Source organism: Camelus bactrianus, chromosome 16 (genome assembly GCF_048773025.1).
Source record: "Camelus bactrianus isolate YW-2024 breed Bactrian camel chromosome 16, ASM4877302v1, whole genome shotgun sequence".
NCBI lineage: Eukaryota > Metazoa > Chordata > Mammalia > Artiodactyla > Camelidae > Camelus > Camelus bactrianus.
Genome location: NC_133554.1, coordinates 11736294 through 11754662, shown reverse-complemented (window position 1 = coordinate 11754662; position 18369 = coordinate 11736294). Strand labels below are relative to the sequence as shown.

Below are 18369 nucleotides of genomic sequence, written 5' to 3'. Positions count from 1 at the left end.
GGGGAGAACAAATGGAGACAACCGGAAAAGAGAGAGAGAGAGGGGACAGGTCCCTAGGTCCATGAAGCGTAAGTCTACAAAGCAGCTCAGCGCTCAGTCATCAGGAAGAGCTGTGGTTTCTTTCACCATCCGCAGCTCAACTTTCATCCTCGGCCCCTGCTTCTGCTTGCTCAGCTCCTGGCCTCCTAAGAGGAAAATGCCTGTGTCAGGGGAGCATTATAGAAGATTCTGGGTTGCGGTGAGGTAGCGAGAAACAGAAAGTTTGCATAAATCAGAACATGAGGAAACAGACAACCTCCGTCTGGAGAGGGAGATGAGGGAGGTGGGCCCTGCAGGAGAGCAGAAAACCCAGGTTTGGCGCCCAGTGGTTCCCATCCCCCATCCAGTCTCATCTGTTCTGGCTCTGGCCACCAACCAGGAACACAGAGAAACCTCAACTGGGCAGTCATGTAAGCAGATACAATCTCCCTATCTCTGGGTAAGAAAAGGAAGTTTTATGAAACGAGGAGAAAGGAAAAACGAAGTCTGATATTGCACAACAGGTGAAGTCCTGCATTGCCCCACAGCAAGGATTCCACACTGTAATCTGTAATTCCTGGGTAAAGCATTTGCTCATGAGGGTGTGCAAGTCTCCTGCCATCTTCCCTGGACATCCGGCCTCTGTGGGGCTGAGTTTCTCCCTTCCTGTTTGCTCGGGGGCAGGGAGGTGTGGTGAGAAGGGCTCCACTGTGAGGGAGGAGGTCCAGATGCTGGCCCCAACCCTGTCCTCTCTCTGTAATGTAACCAGAGACGAGTCATGGCTCTGCTCTGGGCTTCATTAGACAAATGAGGGGATGGATTCCTCCAGACAGGAATTCAAGACCCCCGGAAAGCTGCAGGAGTCTCAAGAAGAGTCAGACTTCCTCTTAATGTGGCTGATGGGTGTTGAAACCTTGGTGAAGCTTCAGCCCTCATACTCAGCTGCGGAAGCAGAACCTTCCCTTGAAATGTCCCACCCCATCATAGTCCATCGCCTTGGAATGTGTCCGCTTCACCCTGGGTTTCCCCTGTGGGGAAGTTTGTCTCATCTTCTAGAATGCACCTTCCACACTGCACTGGAGGGGGACACTGTCAGTGATTCTTCAGTTGGTGATTTGTATTAATGTCTTACTGCTGCTGTAACAAATTACACAGACTTGGTATCCTAAAACAACACATATTTATTCTCTAGAGGTCAGAAGTCCAAAATCTGTTTCACTGAGCTAAAGTCAAAGGGACTGCGCTCCTTCTGGAAGCTCTAGGAAAGACACCATTTCCTTGCCTTTTCCAGCTTCTAGAGCTGCATCCTTGCATTCCTTGGCTCCTGGTCTCTTCCACCACCTTCAGAGCCAGCAGCATGGCTCCTTGCTTTTGTTATCACATTGCCTTCTCTTCTGTAGTTAGATCTCCTTCTGCCCCCTCTTCTAAGGACACTTATGACCAGATTTAGGGTCCAGCCAAATAATCCAGGATAATCTTTTCTTCTCAACATCTTTAACTTGATCACATCTATCAAGTCTTTTTTTTTGCCACCTAAGGTAATATACACAGGTTCTGGGGATTATGACGTGAATCACCTTGAGGGGCATTATTTAGGTCACCACAGTGATTTGTACCTTGTCTCAGGCCTGGGGATCATCCATTCTCTCTTCTAACCCCTTGCTTTAGAATAGAGTTGTGTATCTTTTGCCAAAGACCACACTGTCACCTTCCATGCCAACCCAACTCCCCCTCCTTTCACTCCCTTTGGGCCCTGAGAATATCTATCCAGTGGAAATTTCTACGATGATGGAAATGTTCTATAGCTGCACTGTCCAATACGGCAGCCACTAGCCACATGCAGCCAGTGAGCACTTGAAATGTGACTAGTCCAACTGAGGAAATGAATTCTAAATTTAAGTCGAATTAAACTGAAATATAAATAGCCACTTGTGGCTAGTGGCTACCTACTAGACAGCTCTGATCTAGAGATGAAAAGCAGAAGCCAAGACTAGTCAGGTTCACTGCTGCTAGCTTCTCCTAATAACTTTTGAGATCAGTTCTGCTCCCAGCCTCCTTCTCTCAGTCTCTGTGGAATCTGAAGAAGGTTTCTATTGGAACTCTGGGATGATGGGAGTGGTCGAGGGCAAGGCAAGGAAGGAAATTGTGTCTATCGGCCCCAGAGAGATACAAGGTTCTGCTTTTGCATCAGACTAAGAACACTCAAATAAGACATGCAAATCCAAACTACAATGAGGTATTACCTCACACCAGTCAGGATGGCCATCGTAAAAAATTCTACAAAAAATAAGCACTGAAGAGGGTGCAGAGAAAAGGGAACCCTCCTTCACTGTTGGTGGGAATGTAAATTGGTGAAGCTACTATGGAAAACAGTATGGAGCTTCCTTAAAAAACTAAAAATAGAGTTTCTATATGATTCAGCAATCCTACTCCTGGGTATCTATCTGGAAAAGATGAAAATTCAAATTTCAAAACATACATGCACCCCAATGTTTACAGCAGTATTATTTACAATATCCAAGACATAGAAGCAACCTAAGTGTCTATCAACAGATGAATGGAGAAAGAAGATGCAATATATCCATACATCCATACATACAATGGACTACTACTCAGCCATAAAAAAGAATGCAGTATCGTCATTTGCAGCAACATGGGTGGACCTAGAGATTATCATACTAAGTGAAGTAAGTCAGATAAAGACAGACAAATATTATGTGATATCCCTTATATGTGGAATCAAAAAATAATACAAATGAACTTATTTACAAAACAGAAGCAGGTTCACAGACATAGAAAACTTATAGTTACCAAACGGGAAAGGGCATAGGGAAAGATAAATGAGGCATATGAGATTAACAGATGCACACTACTATATGTAAAATAAGCAATAAGGATTTACTATATAGCACAGGGAACTATATTCAATATCTTATAATAACCTATAATAGAAAAGAATCTGAAAAAGAATACATATGTGTATACATATATATTCAGTTATGCATATATATGTATACTTTGCTGTACACCTGAAACTAACACAATACTGTAAATCAACTATAGTTCAATTTAAAAAAAAGGACACACAATTTTGAGGTAGCCCCGGCTTTACCCTCCTTACACAATGAGTTGTCCTTATGGGGATCACAGAGGCATATCACAAGGAGCACAGAAAATGGGACTAACCTGGGATTTGGCACTGGCCTTGACACTTTCTAGGTGGTTTTTAGCACGTCATGTCTCAGGCCCTGGCCCTCAGTTTCCATAATATGATAGAGTTGGACCAGATGGTCTAAGAGGGTCCTCCCAGCTTTGAGACCAAGATTCTGTGCCCTGTGGATGAAGACTTAATAGTTAACATAATGCTACTTCAGAGCCATGTTCTCCCTGACCCACGTCATAGGAAGAGTTTGAAGGGTGAACAACCCTGACTGAAGGGCTGTGAAGGAGAAGTGGCTTGAGGTCACTCCCCCAGCGCTCCAGAACCAAATCTGACATTCGTTCTTCTGTCCTCAAGAGAACACTTCACATTTGCTTTGGGCTTTAGAGAGCCCATCCACTAACAAGTCTGATCTGCCTGATGGGAGGATCAGACATGACAGCCCACTTTAAGTGAAAAGGCTGAGGCTCTAAAGAGGGAAATAGAGAATCTTCCAGATGCTGGGCCCCATGATGAGTGCTTTGCACATCACCCTGTAACAGCCCTTCACAGGGGATAATATCACTCCCCCCTCACAGGTGTGAAAACTGAGGTCCAGGAAGGCAAGGTGATGAGAGTGATGGACGCCTCCTTTTCTGACTCTGAGCTGCTTCACCTTCCCTCTGCCTTGTGCTGCTGCTGCTACTTACAACTTCTTTTCAAGACATTGAAATGATAACCCTTAGCACAGCTATCTTTTTTTTTTCTAAGATTTCTTTTTTTCGTCTTTGGATTTGGGAGTTTTATTATTTTATTTTATTTTATTTTATTTTATTTTATTTATTATTTTTTAATTTAATTTAATTTTTTTATTTTATTTTTTTTTTACAGAGGTACTGGGGATTGAACCCAGGACTTTGTGCATGCTAAGCACACACTCTACCACTGAGCTATACCCACCCCCGCCGATAGCTATCTGTTTTGAATCATCCTTTCACGATGCTCCCCAAGCAGACCTACAAGCCTTAGCAAGTCACATCTCCTCTGTGCCCCCGTTTCCTCATCTGTGAAATTGATGATAACAGTCCCTATTTTATAAGGGTATTAAATCCTTGTTGAAAGTATTAAGTGAGGTTGTGTCTTTAGACATTTTATCCCATATTAAGTACTAAGTAATTGCTCACTCGTATGGTGTCTGCAAACTGTAGTTTGCCCCTGTTAATAATACCAGGCAATTCCCTTTACAATTCCCAAATCAAATTAAAGCACAAAGAAACTGTCTCCATTTTTTTTAAGTTTTATTATGAAAACACTTGGAATGAGTTGCATTATCCATGTATCCGCAACAGCAGAGACACAGTGATGGTGGACCATCCCCATGGGGGACACATGTCCTTTGACAAAACTAACATAAATAATGGGAAACAACACCAAATGCAATAACACAGCACATTATAAAGATTAAATTAAGAGAAGGAACAGGGACTATGGAGAGGAGTCGTGAGCGTGGAAAGGGGGCGTCTTGCTGAGAAGCGTCAGGCTCAGGTGACCTTCCCTGGAGAACACCTGCCCCGGGCTCAGAGCAGCTCAGTTCAGTTCCAGGTCATCCACGTACTCCTGGACCCAGGACTCGCTGGGGTTGGCACACACCTGCCTGCCCTTTTTGGTTTGGAATCTGTGGAACAAGGAGTGGACAGATTAGAATCCCCTGGGACCTTGCCTGTTGTGGGGGGGTCTCTCCCTCTGCGTGGCCGGGGCCCATGTTGGACAGTCAAGTGCATGGGAAAACCCTTCCTGGGGTGCTGCTGGGACCGGACTCCTTGTAACTTCCACCCTGGATTTCGCTGTGGCCTCCTGGGTTGCCCAGGAGCCAATGAGTTTTGCAAACAGTATGGACATATCTCCCCATTCACTTCCTGCTATCCCTGACTTTTCCACTGTTTTCTAAGCACAGTTTAAGTAATCAGCCCACATCTCCTGTCATCTTTTTGACTTTCCCAGGTTTCCTGGCCGCTGGCTAGCTTCCTCCCCAGAAAGTGCCTCCCCCTCCCCTGAGGTCCCTCTAGGACTCAACAGGTGACTTCATGGCCTGTTCCTCTCTGCTTTTCTTGAGGCCACCAGCTCTGACCTGCCTCCCTGAGGCTTCGTCTCTCCTGGTCTCTCCTGCCCCAGGCAGGCCTCCTTTTCTAATCCCGCCCTCATTCTCTCCTCCCAGAAAGGCCCCAGGGACGATACTCACACCACGGCTGGCTGGGAGCAGAGGCTGCTGGTCTCATAGTAATCCATCACGAAGTTGCGAGGAAGCTTCCGCTGGGCGTAAGAGAAGCAGCAGGAAGTGGGAGGGTCTGAGCCCACTGGAAAGAAAGGCCAAGGGGAGATGAACGATCTGCCCAGAGCTGTTCATTTTGGCTTCTAGGTGTACCTATTCAGTGGGCATCCCTGTACATCTACCTGATCCCCAAATGTTGTCCCTGGCATCCAATCCCACCCACTCTGAGCAGGAGCCTTATTCTGAATAGAGGATCCTAGGAGAAGATTGTGAAAGAATTCTAGAAGGTTGAGGGTGGACTGGGTCTCAGAGGATGTGTCTAACTCCCTTCATTTTACAGATGGGGAAACCAAGGCACAGAGCAAGACAGGCACTTGCTTAAACAAGTCTACTGGTTGCTATTTCTTAAGAAAACAGGAACTTGAATACTGCTGAATGCCTACCAGACTCTACATTTAACTACTGGGAAATCTTCCTGGCTCCCTTCTGGTGCATCCCCAGATGCCACTGCTGTACTAGCCCCAACGAGAAAAGTCAGCGCTGCCTACATCGTGACCCAGGGGCAGATGAAAGGGCAGACTTACTTGGTGCTGAGAGTGCGGGAGAGCAGAAGGCAGCCAGCAGCACGAGGAGGGAGAGGACAGTCACGCAGAGCTTCATGGTCTTGGCGGAGGAGAGACTTGCCCGGGGCTGAGACTGCAGAACCCAGAAGCTTCAGAACCCAACTGTGCTCTGTGCTGATACTGAGTTGGGAACCCCTCTTTATAGGAACTCTGAGCCCTGAGACAGAGGTGAGGGCACAGAAAAGAGGGCGGAATTTCCAGGGTACAGATGATGTCATGGTGCCGATAAGGAAACAAGCCAGCGATCGTGAGGCGTTCGGCACCGCTTTCTCTTCCCCAGCGATGTCATCACGGAGGAAAGCGGAGGGAGGTGGAGGGGAGAAGAAGTGGGCTGAACCCCTAGAGGGAAGTGGTACACCAAAGGCAGTGACTGAGACTTGGGGGAGAATTGCAAACCCGAGAAAGAAAGATAGATCCTTCACACCTGCTAGAAGGGGCCTGTAGATGAGAATCATGCTGCTCTCAGTGGTTGACACCTCCCGAAAATGGTATCAGTCTTTCCAGGGTGGCCACAAGCCTGGCCCCAAGAAGGAAGAAGCAGCCAGGATTCTGTGTTCCATTTCTAGGCCTCCTTCTGCTGGGCTGAGTGACTTCAATGCCTCTAATGCTTCCTTGGGCATAAAGAAAGATTCCAGCATTGAAGGACCCTGCAGTACGAGTATAACTTCTACTTATTCAACATTTCACCGTGTGCCAGGCACTGGGCAATCCACCCTATACACACCTCTAATCCTGCCATAACCCTGAGCAGGGGTGGATGATTCCCCCAAGGCAATAAGGAACAGAAAGCAGAGCAGAGTTCACAGATAAACACATAGCTGTTCAGTGGCAGTGCCAAGATTTGGACTGAGAATCATCTGACTCTAAAATCCATTTTCTTTGCACCCTGTCACCTGCAGGACAAGTACAGGACGTGACCCCAAAGAGAGAAACTGCTGACCGCTAAAGGCCATGCCACCCATAGAGACTCATCTTATTAGGGCTGAATGCAAGAAAAAAAAAATTGGGGCCAGTCTGTCCCAGAACAAGAAGGAAAGGCCAAAGAAATCAACATTCCACTGTGCTCCCTTGGACCAAGAATAGAAAAGGAGAAAGAATTCAGTTAGAATCAAGTTTGGAAGACCCAGATAAAGAAGTTCCTCCAGTATACAAATGGAACTGGATGTATCTAGCAATGATTTCATCTAGGTGGCAGAAAAAGGGTGCAGTCTAAGCGTGTGGGTGTTTCCCAGTCATCCACAGGGAATTCTTTGTATTCATGTAAAGCCCTGCCTGGTGTGGCAGCTGCTGTGGACCTGAAGGCAACAACATGAAGCTTCCAAAGGCCAGGAATACAGTAGCAGTGCATGAATCAGGGCAAGTGAGGGCCACTGGGGTGATGAGATCAAGATCTCTATCCATCTTCAGCTCAACCACTCTGACCCACCTGCTCCCATTGCTACTGGCCTCTGCTCTGAGAAACAGTGATAAGAGGGAGCCAGGCCTCCCAGGTGCCACAGAGATGTGAGATAGAAGGGCTCAGAGCAGCATCTTGGAGTGTTTCAGGGTCACTCAATAACGTACAGTGTCATCCTACTTCATCATCACTCTCCCCCATCCCTGCCCCCACCACCTACACACGCACACAAACTGTACTTCTTTCCTCCATTCTTTGTGTCCTCACCTTTTTCTTTCTGTAAGTCTGGCTTCAAATGTTCTGATCTTCACCAAGACCCCCATCCCCAGTTGTAACATTCTGTGATCCTCTGATATCATATGTGCTAGTATCTCTCATGGTCTGTCCTGGCTGATGGAGTTTCATCTTCATGCAACCTTGCTTTAAGGGAAAGAGGATGTGATGCCCAGAATCTACACAGACTTGGTTATCCATGGCATTTCCATTCAACCCAATTTAGTAGTCATCTGCTCTCTGTTGGGGCAGACAGAGCTGAACGAAGCCCCGTCCCTGCCCCTCAGAGTTCTTCATGTAGTGATGGTGTTGACAGTGACAGAAATAGCCATACTGTGAGATGGAATAAAGTATGTGTCATCTTCAAGCCAAGGAGAGATTATGAAGATATATCAGGGGAATGGTAACAGATAAGAATGGGTGATTAGTCTGCACTGAGCCACACAATGAGTTTGACTGTTGACTTTTGCTTTGTAGGCTTGATTTGATCTTTGGCTCATAGAGGTAAAATGTTTTATTCATGAAGGTCTCAGCAATAATGCTGTGTTCACACCAGTGAAATTCCACACTGAGAGTACAGAGCCTTGTGTCAGTCTGTTCAGCTAAATCAATGGCTGCCAAGGTTTATACATCAAGGCCATTTCTAAGTAACGGTCGATAGAGAATGCTAACAAGTGCCTCTCGAACACACAACCAAAAAAGTTGCTCATCTTTTCGGAGAAACTTCCCTGACCTCTCTTCCAACTGAATTCTCTGGTTCGCCAGCCATGACGGGGTAGTGGTTCTTCTCCTCCCCCTTCCTCCACCTACATACCCAGTGACTGTATCATAAAGGATGCTATTCTAGGATCAACTAGTTCCAGCTCAGGGATGTGAGAAGTGACAGCAAGGGTCAACCATGGTTCCAGGGAGCTCCATGTGCCTGCTGTGGGCCACCCCGTCACTCCTGAGCAAGAAAGCCCTACCCTTCCCCTCACCTATGCTGGTAAGAGGTTTCCCCTTCCCAACCCTTACTGCCATTGGGCTTGCAACTCTATTCTGGGTACTTTCACATCTGTTATGTCATTTTGTCCTCCCAGCCTGCCCAGGCTGAAAGCAGGACCACTAGCCCCAGCAGTACCATGACCTTACAAAGGTCCTAGTACTTTTGGTTTCCCTCAGCGTATCCAAGTCTGTGGCTTTCTCTGATCTCAGTCTGTTTTGCCACTGCTCAGATTAGGAAGCAAAACCGAGAGAAGAGATTACAAGCCGCTGAGGAACAGGAAACAGAGGGGGTCAATCCCAACATCCTGTGCTCTCCTGGAGGGAGAGTGTTGAGATGTAAATGTTGGGGAGATCACTGGGTGCCAAGGCCAAGAGCATGAGCCCAGAACTAGAGTTTTCCTTGTGAGTAAATGCTGAGACTGGAAAGCCAAGGTGAACTGTAGTATCTGGTTGTTCTGTCAAGACAATAAACCAAGAAGAGATAACTCCTTTGGTCTTGCCAATATGGTGGCCAAATCACGTAGGGGAAATGGAAGCAGACATTGGATTGTAGATTGAAGAAACAGATTATCCAAAGTGCAGGGCTCAGGATGGAGTCTGCAGGATAGAGTGAGCTGGTTGAAGCCGTTCATCCGTGAGGGCCACACTCTACCCCTCAGCCGGGAGCCCCGCACTTCTTAAAGTGGAAATAGGCGTTCCTCACCGGCCACAGCCTGCTCTTTGTCTGTTGAGGGTGGAGGGTGGTGACTTCAGGGGATGTTGACTTCCTGAGAGAAGGTGACAGCCTCATCTGTATTTGGTGGGTTCAAGAAAACTTTCAGTATTTCTTAGGAAGCATGTTTCTTCCTTCAAACAGCACTTTTGCACCTGTTTTAAGTTCTTTCCAGGTTGGTCACAGGGAATATCCATCCAGCAATAGAAGAAAATAATTTAGTAGTACCTACCACGTGACAGGCACTGGGCATCCATGCTTTGGAAGGTGGTGATGACATGTCAAGAAAGGCTTTTTAAAAAGATGATACCTGATTTTTAAAAAAATCTAAATTAGTCTGCTTTTCTTTTACAGAGAACATACCTGGTTACTGTACAAATTTTAGAAAATATAGAAAGGTATAAATAATATAACAAAAAGTATCCATCATTTTGAACATGGTTTTGTGTTTTACTACTGTTACTTGATATCCTTTCTGGAACCAGTATATCTTATTATCATTACAGTATATTCTTCTGCATCATTGAAAACTCAAAAATTATTTAAAATTAGCATGCATGATGTTTCACTGCATGGATATACCAAGCTTTTATATGTAAATTTGTATTTAACCATCATATTACTTAGATCAGCCCATCCAGGTTGTTCTAACTTTTCTCTATTTCAGTTTTTTTTTTTTTTTTTTTTTTTGGAAGGGAAGTTAATTAGGTTTACCTATTTATTTATTTTTGGAGGAGGTGCTGGGGATTGAACCCAGGACCTTGTGCATGCTAAGCATGCGCTCTACCACTTGAGCTATACCCTCCCTCAATTCCAAATTTTTAAATTGAAGTATAGTTGGTTTACAATGTTGTATTTGTTTTTGATATACAGCATCGTGATTCAGTTATACATACAGATACACATTCCTTTTCAAATTCTTTTTCATCACAAGCTATTACAAGATATTGAATATCGTTCCCTGTGTTACACAGTAGGACTTTGTTGTTTATCTATTTTATATGTAGTGGTATCTGCAAATCCCAAACTCCCAATTTATCCCTCCCCACCTTCTTTCCCCATAACCATAAGTTTGTTTTCTATGTTTGTGAGTCTGTTTCTATTGTGTAAATAAGTTCATTTGTGTCTATTTTTAAAATTCCACATATCAGTGACACCCTATGGTATTTTTCTTTCCCTTCCTGGCTTACTTCACTTTTCTCTATTCTAAATTGAGCTGAGACTTGAAGGATGATTAGCCAGGAAAAGAGTGTGTGGGTGGGGTTAATCAGGCAAAGAACAACAAGAGTCTTGCACTTTCTTAAAATATACAAAATAGATTAATGGAAATATTTCAATAATGATGAGAACAGTAACTAACACATAGCACTTAATATGAGCCTTTTGTAGATATTAACGTATTTCATCCTCAGAGAAGTCCTCTGAGGTAGGTACTGTTATTACCCCCTTCCACACATGAGGAAAACTGAAGCACAGAGAGGTTAAGTAACCTGTGGAAGAACACACAGCTAATACATGATAGATTTGGAAATCACACCAAGGAGGTCTGGCTCCAGAGTGTAAATAAATCAGAAAAGGGAAATGTGCTTGTTATAAATTTATGTTAAAAGCTTAACAGCCAAAGTTGTGTTATTATGATGTAAAATGACTTTCAGTTTTGCCTTTTGCTCGTCTTTGAACACTGGAATCCATTGATTTCTCTCTTTTCTTTAGAAAATTAAGGGAATTAAATAGTGGTTTCCATGTTTGTTCTAAATACTAATCTCTGCATCTGTCATGGGATGTTCTGTGCTTATAGTATTTCACTCTGCCCTGTGACCTACAAGGAAGGGAAATTGTGCTTTGCCAAGTGACACCTCATTCATAAAAAGCAGAGAAGGGATCTGCACTTTTAAGGAATCACATGCGGCTCAGAGGGCTGAGTCTTTGTTTCCAGAAGTCTGAAGGTGGCCAGAGATAAGGCCAAAGGGGAAGACAGGGGTCAGGTCATAGAGAAGTTTCCATTTCATGCTGGAAACAGTGTAGAGTGTTTGAAGGGTTTTCAACAGAGAGAGACAGAGACTGATTTGAGCAAAAAGCACTTTGGGTGCCATTGATGGGATAGATTGAAGAGAGGCAAATCCGGAGGAAAAACAGTTGATAGGACACTGTCACGGGAAGAAACGAGGAGGGTCTGCCTGAGACAGTGGCAGTGAGAAAGGTGAGCAGTAGATACACCTAATGTCAAGTATACAATAGACTCGGTGGTTGAACAGATGTAGGAGATGAGGGAGGAGGAGGAGGGAGGAGTCAAGGGTGACTCCCAGGCTCCTGGCTTTTGGAAGCTTGGTAAGAGAGGAAGCTTTTCACTGAGTAGAGGATACAGAAGGAGGTGCATTGCAGGGGGGTTGGAGGGAAGGATCTAATCCAGTACCAAATTGTATGCCCTGATCTGTGCACATGCGCGCATGCACACACACACACACACACACACGGCCAGAAATGAACGACAAGAACTCAAGATAGAAAAGGACCTGGCTGCAGAAAGAAGGGGCTGCATCAGAGAGACACTGTCTCTCTAGGATGCTAGAAAGGGGTCCCCAGAATATTGTTTCTGCCCACCTGAGAGGTGGGGCCAAGCCTGCTACAGCCTGACTCTGCAGACCACAGCTGAAAAAACGAGGCCAAGGCTGGGCCAAACAAGGGTGAGCCTGTCCATGGAGTCACTGCTGCTGAGATTGACAGCTGGGGCAGGGGAGCTGCAAGGGCCAGGCACTGGCAGGAAACTAATCCAGCAGGGCTGGGGCTTCGGAAGCAACAATGGAGGAGGTGAGCAGAGCCAGACAAGGCAGAGGTGTTGCAGGACCTGAATTGTTTGGCCAGAATTCCCTGTACTCATGGCTGGGATGTTCTGCTGGATGGAGGGAGGGTCTCAAAGAGGCTGGAATGAGCCAGAAAGCGAGGACACAAATCAAGCCCCTCCAGGCTGAAGGATCCACTGAGTTGACTCCTTTCTGTCACGACCACCTGAGAGATCTTGGGTGGTCCTCAAAGATCCAGCCCTTGACACCATGGCCAATCTGAACCTTTATATATTAGTATTTCAACTCCATAGTGAGACTTTGGGCATAATGCATACTGTTAGTCAAAACAGTGGATCACTCATTCACCAAATACTTATTAAGGCTGGTTGTCATTGGAGATACAATGTTAAATAATCTAGACCTTGAAGTGAAAAAACAGCTAATTCCACCTCTCTGATCCTAGGCAAGTCATCTCACCTGAGAATCAATTTAACACCTAGGAAATTTCTAAGCTCCTTCCAGTGCAACCCTCCTAAGGCTTGCTCACATTATGCATTCAGCATATGCAAATTAAGCACATACTTCACATAGCAGTATGTCATTTTCTTTTTTTTTTTTTTTAACATTTTTTATTGATTTATAATCATTTTACAATGTTGTGTCAAATTCCAGTGTTCAGCACAATTTTTCAGTTATTCATGGACATATACACACTCATTGTCACATTTTTTTCTCTGTGAGTTATCATAACATTTTGTGTATATTTCCCTGTGCTATACAGTGTAGTCTATTCTACAATTTTGAAATCCCAGTCTATCCCTTCCCACCCTCCACCCCCCTGGTAACCACAAGTCTGTATTCTCTGTCTGTGAGTCTATTTCTGTCCTTTATTTACGCTTTGTTTTTGTTTGTTTGTTTGTTTTTGTTTTTGTTTTTTAGATTCCACATATGAGTGATCTCATATGGTATTTTTCTTTCTCTTTCTGGCTTACTTCACTTAGAATGACATTCTCCAGGAGCATCCATGTTGCTGCCAATGGCATTATGTTGTCGGTTTTTATGGCTGAGTAGTATTCCATTGTATAAATATACCACCTCTTCTTTATCCAGTCACCTGTTGATGGACATTTAGGCTGTTTCCATGTCTTGGCTATTATAAATAGTGCTGCTATGAACATTGGGGTGCAGGTGTCATCCTGAAGTAGATTTCCTTCTGGATACAAGCCCAGGAGTGGGATTCCTGGGTCATATGGTAAGTCTATTCCTAGTCTTTTGAGGAATCTCCACACTGTTTTCCATAGTGGCTGCACCAAACTGCATTCCCACCAGCAGTGTAGGAGGGCTCCCCTTTCTCCACAGCCTCTCCAGCATTTGTCATTTGTGGATTTTTGAATGACGGCCATTCTGACTGGTGTGAGGTGATACCTCATTGTAGTTTTGATTTGCATTTCTCTGATAATTAGTGATCTTGAGCATTTTTTCATGTGCTTTTTGATCATTTGTATGTCTTCCTTGGAGAATTGCTTGTTTAGGTCTTCTGCCCATTTTTGGATTGGGTTGTTTATTTTTTTCTTATTGAGTCGTATGAGCTGCTTATATATTCTGGAGATCAAGCCTTTGTCGGTTTCACTTGCAAAAATTTTCTCCCATTCCGTAGGTTTTCTTCTTGTTTTACTTCTGGTTTCCTTTGCTGTGCAGAAGCTTGTAAGTTTCATTAGGTCCCATTTGTTTATTCTTGCTTTTATTTCTTCTAGGAGAAAATTTTTGAGATGTATGTCAGATAATGTTTTGCCTATGTTTTCCTCTAGGAGGTTTATTGTATCTTGTCTTACGTTTAAGTCTTTAATCCATTTTGAGTTGATTTTTGTATATGGTGTAAGGGAGTGTTCTAGCTTCATTGTTTTACATGCTGCTGTCCAGTTTTCCCAACACCATTTGCTGAAGAGACTGTCTTTATTCCAATGTATATTCTTGCCTCCTTTGTCAAAGATGAGTTGACCAAAAGTTTGTGGGTTCATTTCTGGGCTCTCTATTCTGTTCCATTGGTCTATATGTCTGTTTTGGTACCAATACCATGCTGTCTTGATGACTGTAGCTCTATAGTATTGTCTGAAGTCTGGGAGAGTTATTCCTCCAGCCTCTTTCTTTCTCTTCAGTAATGCTTTGGCAATTCTAGGTCTTTGATGGTTCCATATGAATTTGATTATGATTTTTTCTAGTTCTGTGAAATATGTCCTGGGTAATTGGATAGGGATTGCATTAAATGTCTAGATTGCCTTGGGCAGTGTGACCATTTTAACAATATTGATTCTTCCAATCCAAGAGCATGGAATATCTTTCCATTTTTTAAAGTCTTCTTTAATTTCCTTCATCAATGGTTTATAGTTTTCTGTGTATAATTCTTTCACCTCCTTGGTTAGATTTATTCCCAGATATTTTATTACTTTGGGTGCTATTTTAAAGGGGATTGTTTCTTTACTTTCTTTTTCTGTTGATTCATCGTTAGTGTAAAGAAATGCAACTGATTTTTGAACGTTAATTTTGTAACCTGCTACCTTGCTGAATTCTTCAATCAGCTCTAGTAGCTTTTGTGTGGACCAATTAGGGTTTTCTATATATAGTAACATGTCGTCAGCATATAGTGACACTTTTACCTCTTCTTTTCCAATTTGGATCCCTTTTATTTCTTTCTCTTGCCTGACTGCTGTGGCTAGGACTTCCAGGACTATGTTGAATAGGAGTGGTGATAGTGGGCAGCCTTGTCTTGTCCCAGATTTTAGTGGGAAGCTTTTGAGTTTTTCACCGTTGAGTACTATGCTGGCTGTAGGTTTGTCATATATAGCTTTTACTATGTTGAGATATGTTCCCTCTATACCCACTTTGGCGAGAGTTTTTATCATAAATGGGTGTTGAATTTTATCAAATGCTTTTTCTGCATCGATTGAGATGATCATGTGGTTTTTGTCCTTTCTCTTGTTGATGTGATGTATTACACTGATTGATTTGCGTATGTTGAACCAGCCTTGTGTCCCTGGGATGAACCCCACTTGGTCATGATGTATAATCTTTTTTATGTGTTGTTGGATTCTATTTGCTAAAATTTTGGTGAGGATTTTGGCGTCTATGTTCATCAGTGATATTGGCCTATAATTCTCTTTTTTTGTAGTGTCTTTGCCTGGTTTTGGTATCAGGGTGATGGTGGCTTCAAAGAATGAGTTTGGGAGTATTCCCTCCTTTTCAATCGTCTGGAAGAGTTTGAGAAGGACTGGTATGAGTTCTTCTTTGTATGTTTGGTAGAATTCCCTGGTGAAGCCGTCCGGTCCTGGACTTTTATTTGTAGGGAGGTTTTTAATTGCTATTTCTATTTCCTTTCTAGTGATCGGATTGTTCAAGTGTTCAGATTCTTCTTGATTCAGTTTTGGTGGACAGTATGTTTCCAGAAACTTGTCCATCTCCTCTAGGTTATCCAGTTTGGTTCCATATAGTTTTTCATAATATTCTCGTATGATATTCTGTATTTCTATTTTGTTTGTTGTAATTTCTCCATTTTCCTTTCTTATTTTGCTAATTTGTGCTCTCTCTTTTTTCTTCTTTGTGAGTTTGGCCAGAGGTTTGTCGATTTTATTTACTTTTTCAAAAAACCAGCTTTTGGTTTGGTTGATTTTTTCTATGGTCTTGTTAATCTCTATTGTATTTAATTCCTCTCTGATCTTTATTATTTCCTTCCTTCTGCTGCTTTTCGGGGCTTTTTGTTCTTCTTTTTCTAATTCATTCAGGTGGTGGGTTAAATTGTTTATTTGAGATTGTTCTTCTTTTTTGAGGAAGGCCTGTATCGCTATAAACTTCCCTCTTAGCACTGCCTTTGCTGTGTCCCATAGGTTTTGAGTGGTTGTGCTTTCATTATCATTTGTCTCAAGGTATTTTTTAATTTCAGCTTTGATTTCCTCATTGATCCATTGTTTTTTCAATAACATATTGTTTAATCTCCATGCTTTCCTTTTTTTCTCCTTTGTTTCTCTGTTGTTGATTTCCAGTTTCATGGCATTGTGGTCAGCAAAGATGCTTGAGATAATTTCTATCTTCTTAAAATTGTTGAGGTTTCTTTTGTGCCCAAGTACATGATCGATCCTGGAAAATGTTCCATGTGCACTTGAAAAGAATGTATATCCTATTTTTGGGGGGTGTCATGCTCTGAAAATATCCACCAAATCTAGTTTTTCTATTGTAGTATTTAACTTCTCTGTTGCCTTGTTTATTTTCTGTCTGGAAGATCTGTCTAGTGATGTTAATGCAGTGTTAAAATCTCCAACTATGATTGTATTCCCATCAATATCCCCCTTTATCTCTGTTAGTAATTCTTGTATGTACTTAGGTGCTCCTATATTGGGTGCATATATATTAACGAGTGTAATATCCTCATCTTGTATCACTCCTTTAATCATTATAAAATGTCCTTCTTTATCTTTCTTTATGGCCTTTGTTTTAAAGTCTATTTTGTCTGAAATCAATACTGCAACACCTGCTTTTTTGGCTTTTCCATTTGCATGGAATATCCTTTTCCATCCTTTCACTCTCAATCTATATGTGTCCTTCTCCCTAAAGTGGGTCTCTTGTATGCAGCATATTGAAGGTTCTTGCTTTATTATCCAGTCTGCCACTCTGTGTCTTTTGACTGGAGCATTTAGTCCATTAACATTTACAGTAATTAATGATAGATGTGTGTTTATTGCCATTTTGAACTTATCTTTGCAGTGAATTGGTATATCCTCTTTGTTCCTTTCTTCTTCCTTTTGTGGTTTGGTAATTTTCCTTTGTATTATCATGGATTTTATTTACTTTTTGTGACTCCTTTGTAAATTTTTGGCTTGTGGTTACCCTTTTTTGTAAATCTATCAACCCATTACTATAACTGTTTTTATTAAACTGATAGTAACATGATCTCAAACCCATCCTACTGTTAAAAAAAAAATTTAAAAAAGAAAGAAAAAAATATTCTGTATTTCCCTGCCTCCCTCTCCCACTCTCAGTGATTTGTATGTCTTCTTTTATAATTTCATGTTTACTTTATTTGTAATTCATGAGTTGTCACCTTTCCAGTTGTGTGTTTCTCATTTCTGTAGCATCCTGCTGCTTTTCTGTTTAGAATAGCCCTTTCAATATTTCTTTTAGCATGGGTTTAGTGTTGCTAAACTCCTGCAGCTTTTTTTTTTTTTTTTTTTTTTGTCTGTGAAATTCTTTATTTCTCCTTCTATCCTCAAGGATAGCCTTGCTGGATAAAGGATCCTAGGCTGCATCTTTTTTTCATTCAGGGCTTTGAATATATCTTGCCACTCCCTTCTGGCCTGTAGTGTTTGTGTAGAGAAATCAGCTGAGAGCCTTATGGGGGTTCCCTTGTAACTTACTCTTTGCTTTTCTCTTGCTGCCTTTAGAATCATTTCTTTATCCTTGACTCTGGCCATCTTGATTATGATATGTCTTGGTGTGGGTCTATTTGGGTTCTTCCTGTTTGGGACCCTCTGAGCTTCCTGTACTTGGATATCTGATTCCTTCTTTAAGTTTGGGAAGTTTTCAGTCATGATTTCTTCAAAAACCTTTTCAATCCCCTTTGATCTTTCTTCTCCTTCTGGGACCCCTATTAAGCTAAGATTGGGACGCTTTATATTATCCCATAGGTCCCTTATGCTATTTTCATTATTTTTTTTTTTTTCTTCTCTTGTAGTTCTTCTGAATGGGTGCTTTCTATTGCCCTGTCTTCTAGATCACTAATTCGTTCCTCTGCATTATCTAGTCGGCTTTGCACAGCTATTAGATCATTCCTCATCTCTGTCAATGAGTTTACCCATTCTACTTGGCTCTTCTTTATAGCTTCAATTTCATTTTTGACATATTTTATATCTCTAAACACTATCTCTTTTAATTCCTTCAGCAATTCGATCACTCCTTTTTTGAAATCTTGATCTAGTAGGCTATCGATGTCTATTTCGTTGATCTTTCTTTCAGGGGATTTCTCTTGTTCTTTTAATTGGGAAAGGTTTTTCTGCTTCTTCATCTTGCTCATACCTCTTTAGCACTGTGGTTTATGGAGGATCAGTTGTTTATTTTGGTCCTTAAGGATTTTATCTATCTGATGCCTATTTAGGAATAGAACTTAGGAAAAAAAAGAAAAAAAAAT

At 42.4% G+C, this 18369-nt stretch overlaps 1 protein-coding gene across 1 annotated transcript; it reads right to left on the bottom strand.

Moving 5' to 3' along the window:
* Positions 1-4438: 4438 nt before the first annotated feature.
* Positions 4439-6677, bottom strand: LOC105064293 (C-C motif chemokine 4). The gene is made up of 3 exons (XM_010949171.3): positions 6011-6677; positions 5397-5511; positions 4439-4832 (listed from the first exon to the last, which is right to left on the bottom strand). Exons 1-3 carry the CDS (start codon positions 6084-6086, stop codon positions 4745-4747), a joined length of 279 nt encoding a protein of 92 aa, XP_010947473.1. The 5' UTR covers positions 6087-6677; the 3' UTR covers positions 4439-4744.
* Positions 6678-18369: the final 11692 nt, after the last annotated feature.